The following is a 9,288-nucleotide window of genomic DNA, read 5'->3' on the forward strand; positions in this document are numbered from 1 at the left end:
ACAAATTATTCAGGTCGCAGCACACTTCAGCTATTTTATCCATCAATGTAATCCCATCTACATCTTTAGAAAGTAAAACATCTATAGGAATTGGTCCTCCCAAAATGGTATATCGCTGCCTTACACATCCTATGACACGCTCAACATGAATTCGCACGTTAGCAATTTTCCTTGTGTCAATAACATCTTTCATTGATAATTGTTTCCGGCCTTTCATGAATGCAGGCACCTTACCCTCAGCACACATGAAACCCACTGAGTCACTTATATTGAAACCTCGGTCTGCCAAAATCAAATCACCAGGCAAAATGTTATCTAAGAAGCCACAATTTTCTGTAATATGCTTATCACTGGACCTGCCACCCCATGCCCTTGAAATGAATGATATAACACCCTGCGGACAGATTCCTATCAGAAATGTTATGGTGTTGTGATGTTTGTAGTTTGACCAAGTCTGAGCCCGTGCCATTACATTTGATGGCCTGTCAATGAAAACTTCAAAGCAGTCTATTATAACAGCCACTTTAGTACCAAAATGAGTGCGGAAATCCATATGCATTGTCATTTGGAGTTCCTCTCGAGATGGCCACTTCAAAAGGAAACTCATACGTTTAAACATGACGTCGATAATCAAGGTAAACACACGGCATACTGTAGACGTGGATGTGTTAAATTTATAAGCCAGTTCTTGCAGGGGTTGGTTTAATCTTAATTTCATTAGTGTCAGTATAAACTGTTGAAATTTAGACAGTGAACTCTTAGCGTTCACACTGATGTGCAGTTCCACAAGATTGTATACCATCATTAGAATAGCAAAAGTAGGAAGTCCCGTGTAGAACCGCACACGGTCATCATCGCCCTTAAATGTACTCTCTGAAATGGTGGACTTTACAAGCTTTTCTTTCAAGTTAACATTTTCTGTTGTTACATTATTAATTTCAAATGACATTTTGTCAATCATTTCACCAGTCAAATCAGTCTGAGTTGCAGTGCCAGTCTCTGGTTCAATCAGTCCTTCTTCTTCCCCAGTGGCTCCCAGGACTGGTGCAGGCTCTTCTAGAGATGGTATATCAGATACCATGCTGTAGAGATCAAGAAGTGCGATGGATTACCTTTTTCTGGCGCGTTTATACCTGGCATGTGTAGCAGGGGAAGGTGCTGTAATTTTCTCGTGGCCCAATTTGACAGACGGTGCCCAGTCAGGATGATTTTTGTCAAAAAGTGCCACTGGTTTACCTGCAAATAAATCAGATTGTAGGTCAGTTATATTCTGGGTGAACTGTTAATTAATACAAATTTGACCTCTTTTGACAAGCGAAGTCAGACTTTAGATATATTTAAAATGCTGGTGTCAAGACATAGGAACCAGAGCCGTATAATAGAAGAGTTACGACATCTCCGTTCACTCCAATGGACCAGTTTTTTTACAGCAATGGCGGATCGTGGAGCCGTCAATAGTTCCCCGGAAGTTAGCTTGCCGCTTACTTCCGGGGAACTATTGCGGCCAGCAACACAGTAGAGTTGCAGCATAATAGACCGTTCGTGATGGACTTTTAAAGGTAAGAAGACGTTTAAAGATTTATATTGCGGATATTATCAGCACATCTGAGTCAAATGAACATGTGTATTAAAGGATGTGAGTGGATTATCCCTAAATCAGTAGATTTAGGGAACGTTTACAGATAACAGATTAGGCTAGGATACCGGATAAAGTTAGCAACACACGTTAACCATGAACAGCTATTAATCCGTTCTCCTAATGTTATTTCATCCAACGTTGTGGAATTAGAGAAAAAGGGCTTCTAAACGTGATTTTTTTGTGGGGTGGAGGAATATAATATTAGTTAAATATAACATTGGGGCACGTGTGATTGTAATGAGTGGAGGTGGAGAAATCACGATCTCCATTTTGGAGTAGACCTACAAGCTAGTATAATAAAGTTAACGTTACACAATAATAAGGAAGAGAGCTATTTGATATTAATTTAGAGTGCATATTTGAGACTTCCAAACAGTAAACATAAACGTAATTTATGGGTGAGTGTTATACGCACAACAGCTTCTGGATGCAGCGAGCCGCTGGCTCCAGCCGGGGGTGCGCTCGGCGGAGGAAGTCGTCGGGCAGGTGGCGCTGGAGCAGTTAATCGCCGGCCTGCCATCTTCAACGGCGAATTGGGTCCAGTGCCATCGCCCCGCCAACCTGGAAGCAGCCATCGTCCTCGCGGAGGACCACCTCTCGCTTCCCCGGCAGAGCATGAAAGAGGAGCCCCGACCACCGGCCGTCTCAGCGGGCAGACCCATCCCAGCCCCGAGGAGGAGATTTCCTGGAGCAGCTGCCCTTCCTCCACCACCACCACACGGCCCCAACCCCGCAGCCCCGACACTTCCCCCGCAAGCCCTACCTTACCCTCCTGTTTTTATCTCTCCCCAGGGTCCGGCCTACGCTTCTGGTCGTCCGGCACCACGGGGGACTCCTCAGACGCCAGGGCTGGATTGCTGGCGGTGCGGGCAGCCCGGCCACGTCCGACTGGAGTGTCCTCTCATGGAGGTCGGACAGCTGGTCCGGGTTGCAGGACCGCCAGTTGCCTCCCCCGATTTGGAAGGGACGTACCGTATACCGGTATGTATACAGGGGGGTACACACCAGGCTCTGATGGACACGGGCTGTAATCAGACGATGATCCATCAGCGCTTGGTTCGGCCTGGGGCATTGATTGAAGCATCGTGGGTGAAGGTGAGGTGTGTGCATGGGGATATTCACCAGTACCCGGAGGTGACGCTGGAAATTTCTTATAAGGGAAAAAAGCATAGAGTCAGGGCTGGAGTTAGCACTCGCCTTACGCACCCTCTGATTTTGGGAACGAATTGGCCGGGGTTTGCTAAGCTAGCGGGGGCTATGGGGGTGCGTTCACGGATGGCAGGGAAATGTGAGTTGTGTGCTGTGTTTAGTGGAGAGTCGGAGGCGGCTGACGACGTTGAGGGGGAAACGGACACGGAGGGGGCCGCGGAGGTCCCTCTGGCCCCGCTGGTGTTTCCCTTGGAGGATTTCCCCCTCGAACAGTCGAGGGACGAGACCCTTCAGCACGCCTTTGACCAGGTGGTGAGTATTGATGGCTCCCAGCTACACCCAAACGCAGCACTCACTCACCCACACTTCACGGTGGTTAGGGACAGGCTGTATCGTGTGAGCCGTGACACACAGACAGGAGATATAAATACCCAGTTGTTGGTGCCAAAAAGCCGGTGGTGTGCATCTTGCCGTGAATGTCAGCTGGTTAACCCGCCGGCCACCCCCAGGGCGCCTTTGCGCCCGTTACCATTGATTGAGGTGCCTTTTGAGAGAGTTGGTATGGACCTCATCGGGCCATTAGACCGGAGTGCACGGGGATATCGCTTTGTACTGGTCCTAGTGGATTATGCAACGCGATATCCCGAGGCAGTGCCGCTGCGTAATATCTCTGCAAAGAGCGTCGCGCAGGCACTGTTTCACATTATCTCCCGAGTCGGGATCCCCGAAAGAGATCCTGACTGACCAGGGCACACAGTTTATGTCACGCACACTACGCGAGCTGTATGAACTATTGGGCGTCCATTCAATACGGACTAGTGTTTACCATCCTCAGGCCGACGGCCTGGTGGAACGGTTTAATAAAACACTAAAGAACAAGGTTCGTAAGTTCGTTCACGAAGATAGTCGTAATTGGGATAAACTGTTATTTGCAGTGCGGGAGGTGCCCCAGTCCTCCACGGGATTTTCTCCCTTTGAGCTCTTATTTGGCAGGAAGCCCCGGGGTGTTTTGGACCTAGTTAAGGAAAACTGGGAGGAGGGTCCAAGCATCAGTAAAAACGAAATACAGTACGTTATGGACCTGCGAGCAAAACTCCACTCACTGGGGCAGATATCACGGGAGAATTTGCTCCAGGCTCAGGAACGTCAGCAACCACCCGTATGGTTTATACCAATTTATCACACTTCCTTTCGGGTTGTTCAGAGCTCCAGCCACCTTCCAGCGGCTCATGGACCGGGTGCTGCGTCCCCACTCTGCATATGCTGCTGCTTACTTGGATGATGTCATCATTCACAGTGAGACATGGGAGCAGCATATGCAGCAGGTGGGGGCAGTGCTCGAGTCCCTGAGGCAGGCGGGGCTCACGGCCAACCCGAAGAAGTGTGCGGTTGGACGGAGGGAGGTACGGTATCTGGGGTACCACTTGGGCGGCGGGCAAGTGCGGCCACAGATAGAGAAAACAACCGCCATTTCAGCCTGTCTGGCGCCCAAGACGAAAAAAGAGGTCAGGAGGTTCATGGGGCTGGCCGGCTACTACAGGCGGTTCATCCCGTCCTTTTCGGAGCTGACCAGTCCCCTGACCGACCTGACCCGAAAGGGTGCTTCAGATCCGGTCCAGTGGACGGAGCGGTGTCAGCTGGCGTTTGAGAGGGTTAAAAAAGCCCTCTGTGGTAAGCCGCTTCTGTATTCTCCTGACTTCTCTCTCCCTTTTGTGTTGCAGACTGAAGTAAAAAGATATGATTCTACACTGTATTGAAGTAAACATGTATTATTTTGAATTGTATTTTAGTGAACATGTATTGTTTGAACTGTTGAACGGGTTTGGGTAATCACTTTATAATAGGAATGTTATTCTCACTTTTAAACTCACTGACCCAGAGATCCTGTGTCATACACACACACTGTCCCCTTCACCTTCACACACAGATGTTGTTTTTAAAGTCGTTAAAGACCTCATTAAATGTATGCAGAGGGGTTTGGATGTCTGAGGGGGGATGGTTTATGTGAAGAGCTCTCATGGGAAGGTATGGGAGTGAAGATCCCCACGAAGATAAGGGTTGACTTTTGACCTTGTGAAACTTAGGATCTCACGTTCTGGTCGGAACTCTGATTCGCTGTATTGAACCCGACCAGGAGTGAATCCAACCAGTAAAAACACTTGGGGGATGTGACCAGCTCACACAGCTCCTCCTCACAGACTCTCTCATTCGCTTTGGAATAAAAGGGGAGGGAAGAGTCAACACATCTCCACATCTCCTATGTATACTGTTGTTTTTGAGTGTAAAATGCTTCTGGTTTGTTGAAAGCTGGTGCTAGAAGACGGTAAACCGCATCACAAACCTGGAGTCCATACTTCTCGTTTTCTGAAAGCTGGTCTGTCTACCTGTAAAACCGCATCACCAGCCTGAAGCCCGGAGTACTCGAGTACTCGAGTACTCTGTATAACTTGTATATGTGTTTGGTTTCCTACCAGTAAACTCAGATAATTGTTATAACTTTTGATTCCGGTGTTTTCAATTCCTTTCTTAATTTAATAGAGATCCAGCCTCATCCAACGAACGGCGCGTAGCAGAGGTGTTCTGCTCCAACAAGACCGACGCCTCGAACAGTGGGGTGGGGGCCGTTTTGTCCCAGCAGGTAGAGGGGGTCGACCGCCCCGTACTGTACATTAGCCGTAAGCTCGCCCAGAGGGAGGTGAACTACAGTACAGTGGAAAAGGAGTGCCTCGCCATACGGTGGGCGGTCGGCGCCCTGCGGTACTACCTCCTGGGGCGCCCTTTCACCCTCTGGTCGGACCATGCCCCGCTCCAGTGGCTCCACCGCATTAAGGATGCCAACGCCTGGATCACTCGGTGGTATCTGGCGCTACAGCCTTTCAACTTCAAGGTGATCCACAGGCCGGGTAACCGGATGGTGGTGGCTGATTTCCTCTCTCGCTCGGCGGAGGGGGGGGAGTCAGCTTGCGGCCGGCGGGATCCCGGCCTGAGTCGGGCAGTGGGGGTATGTGGCAGCGGGGTGTGGTTAGGGCGCCGGCTGCTGGTGTGAAGGGAGTGGCTCGGCCGGAGGCCAGACAGCTGATCGGAATCAGGTAATCAGTCACTGAATAAAAGCATGTGGTAACCTGGTTCTAGTCTGTCTTGCAGTAGGCAGGATCCTGGGAGGTCGCCGAAGGACCTGTGAAGGATCCCACACGGGCAACGTTTTGCAACCCGTGTTGTACACTTTGTTTTGGTGCTAATAAACGCCTGTGTTCAACCCAAACCCTGCTCTTTCCGTCCCTCTTTGAACCCTGTGTGAGCGGAGAGGCTCACAGTCATGTTCTCAGTTCTTATTACTTTATTAAGGCCTGCTTCATAATGTACCTAAATGTGTGTTTTCTATTACAGGTACAGATTTTCGAAGATTTCCGTTTTGCTGCAACTGGATGAAGTGGACTTGTAAGTTGTGCAGGTTTTCCAGTTACAATGAGAAGGCAATTGTTAATCATTACAACATCTTGGAGACTGTTTTCTATATGTCTGTGTCTCCTCAGATTCAGGCAGAGTTCCAGAGAATTGTCACTACGGACCTGCTTTCATCGTTTCTGGATGGACTTGATGGCCTGGCCCCAACATTGCTGGAGGTCTACAAAGGTGCATCCAGGACTGGAAAGAAGCCGACATTAAAAGGCCTTTTGGACTGCCTTGAGAAAGATGTAAGTGGAGATGCTGATGACTATAATTTAGCCACCATTTGTTTGCTACAAATGTTTATATCCCACTGCATTTGTTGTCCTGCAGGACACAAATGAGAGGAGGAGGACTGCTGCTCTCTTGGGACTATCGCACTACATGTCTGGCGAAAATCAGGCAAATGTCATCAGGATGTGTGATGTAAGATCATAACTTTCTTTAATTACTTTATGTAATTGTACATTTTAACATAAATCAACCCAAATCACCCTGTGCCCAAAGTTTCCTTCAAAAGTAATGTTTACAATTACCTTAATTTAACTAAAAATAATTGCAATAAAGAATGATACATGTAATATAAACAAAAATAGCAAGAAAATAAATGTTTAACTATTAAATAATATAAATAAATATATAGCTCAAACTGTGAAAAGGGAGACAATTAGGCAATTGAAATTATGTTCCATCACATTGCACTTCTACACTGTGAACTGTAGATTGTAGCTTCTATGTTTATAGCAGAGGCCTCTTAATTAGTTATGTAAAGAAAAAGTACTTGTAGTACACTGAGCTCACTTTTATTTCTCCTTTTTTAAGGCTCATGGAGACACTCTCGAGGAAGCCATGAAGGGGATGCAAGTTGGTCTACTCATAGGCTACGAAGGTGAACGGGACGCCTTTCCTCAGCAGATATTCAATGTGGCAGTTGTGGTCGAGGAGACAATTGTGCTCCACAACCTGAAAGATGTGGCTTGCGGCTTTGCGATGCTTCTTGAACTAATATATTGCTTAAATCTTCAGTATCCTCTGGAAATGAAATATTCATTTGAGTTTCTCCAGAGGGTTGTTATGAAGATACAGCCAGACCAAGCCTCTGCCAAAATACATGGACTAAAAAACAAACTAGGTAGGAGGTAGATCATCAAAGAGTGTAGAAAGTGAGTTCAATTTGGTGTTGTTCATCAATTTGGTGTTGTTCAAGTATTTTGTGCCTCTACAGTGACATGTTTTAAAAATAAATAAAAATGTTTTAGGTTAGTGAGAATTCCATTTATGTTGGAAGTGTCACGAAGAAACTTGCATTTTAAGAGGACATTTAATGTTCATTTCAGTATTTACTAGTGTCTTGAAAGAGTCCTCTCCTCCTGTTCAAAAAGCTCTATTTGTTTCGTACTGTTTGTGCTTCACCCTCTGTCCTATTTGTAAAATGAATAACATAAATTAGATGTTATAATTTGTATATATGTATATCTGTTGTATACTGTATATTTATGTATACTTGAAAAATAAAAATATTTCAGCATCTGAAGTAACTTCAAGCCTTGATCTCCTTTTATATACATTTGGGTGATGTTTAATGTTCTAAGTTCAGTCAGTAAGAAGTTTAAGGAAGTTGGGGAACACTAGTTTACTTAACATGAAAATGTAAGTTCAATTGCTTGAAAACATGAGTCAACATAACTTGAATTTGTCAGTCGGTATAAATATAGTTAGTTATCCTAACTTAGAATTGTGAGTTAAGATAAGGTAGAAGTTAAAGTTGATTTGACTAGATAATGAACATTTCTTGAATCTATAATGTGAAATTGTAAGTTTCTTTAACTCAAAGTATTAAGTTATAACAATGAATGATCATTAGTAAAATAACTTGTATAACTTAACATTGTGAGTTGAAACAAAGTACATTTTTACTTTAAGTCAACTCATATATATGAGGCAGCCCTTGAACTTATGTTTATAAGTTAAAACACCCTATTTATTTTTACAGTGTACCTCTACTTCTTCTCCTTCTTCTTCTTCTTCTTCTTCTACCTCTACTTCTTCTTCTTCTTCTTGTTCTACTTCTAATTCAATGCACCTTCCCGCAAAATATTGGACAAAAGAAAGTCGGCTAGTAATGTCAACTAAATCCATAGTATTACAACAAAAGTGCTTTAAACGAGGTAAATTACGAATGTATGTTCTCAATCACCAAGTACGGGATTGAATATTAAATTAGTTTAGATTAGATTTATTGTCCCCAGGGGGAAATTCATTTTCACAGCTCTGTGAAAACAATATGAAATCGACAAAAAATAAGACAGACATCTACAGATAGCACCACACATGATGGTTACTTGTTATTATTTAGGGCTGCAATGCCTGTATGGATCAGGTTTTTGCCAAAGCGAGCCCTTTTACTATAATAATAATTAAAAAAAAAGACAGATTGTGGAACATTGATTTGATTTTTCTCATGGCAGTTAGATTCTAGAGACAAACCAGGGGACTTTATGTTTAATCTGTGTCTGTCCATTTGGTGTAGTATTTTATCCAATATTACATTTGGTTTATATATTAGTCACTTGCTTATGAAATGCCAGGTTTTAGGCCTTGGTTTGAACATTCAATCCTGGAAATAAAAAATCAACCAGATACATTTTTCTTTAATCCTGATATAGAGTAGATAGGTAAGTAAGTAAATCTGATAGGAAGACGAGTTAAGGGATAGAGGAGAAAAGGTTATGGTATAATTACAGAGCCTGTCAATTTATAAATTGAGGAAATCAATGTTAGTCTGTTAACCAAAGTGCAGCCATCTAATAATGTACTATCTATTGTTAAAGATCAGAGGAAAAGAACAGAATGAGAGGGGTAAATCCGGAATAACAATAAAGAAGCAAAGAGATTGTAGAGCAGTGAGAAGGAAAAAAGCTTGGTGTGTCAATTCATTACATTGCCAGTATTTTTCGTTGTTGTGAAAAAAAAATCGCCCCCTCGGATTTTTTAACAGCCCCCTCAGTCATTTCATCCTGGAGCCGGGCCTGGGGCTGCCACACTGAAGGCTC

General features: G+C 44.6%; 1 protein-coding gene across 1 annotated transcript; it reads left to right on the forward strand.

The window, feature by feature from the left end:
- The first annotated feature begins 617 nt into the window (after window positions 1–617).
- LOC117471045 lies at window positions 618–7,661 on the forward strand. The gene is made up of 8 exons (XM_034115826.1): window positions 618–635; window positions 2,060–2,176; window positions 2,262–2,620; window positions 5,327–5,877; window positions 6,176–6,226; window positions 6,322–6,483; window positions 6,569–6,661; window positions 7,058–7,661. Exons 1-4 carry the CDS (start codon window positions 618–620, stop codon window positions 5,832–5,834), a joined length of 1,002 nt encoding a protein of 333 aa, XP_033971717.1. The 3' UTR covers window positions 5,835–5,877; window positions 6,176–6,226; window positions 6,322–6,483; window positions 6,569–6,661; window positions 7,058–7,661.
- Window positions 7,662–9,288: the final 1,627 nt, after the last annotated feature.

This window comes from Trematomus bernacchii, unplaced genomic scaffold, assembly GCF_902827165.1.
Source record: "Trematomus bernacchii unplaced genomic scaffold, fTreBer1.1, whole genome shotgun sequence".
Classification (NCBI taxonomy): domain Eukaryota; kingdom Metazoa; phylum Chordata; class Actinopteri; order Perciformes; family Nototheniidae; genus Trematomus; species Trematomus bernacchii.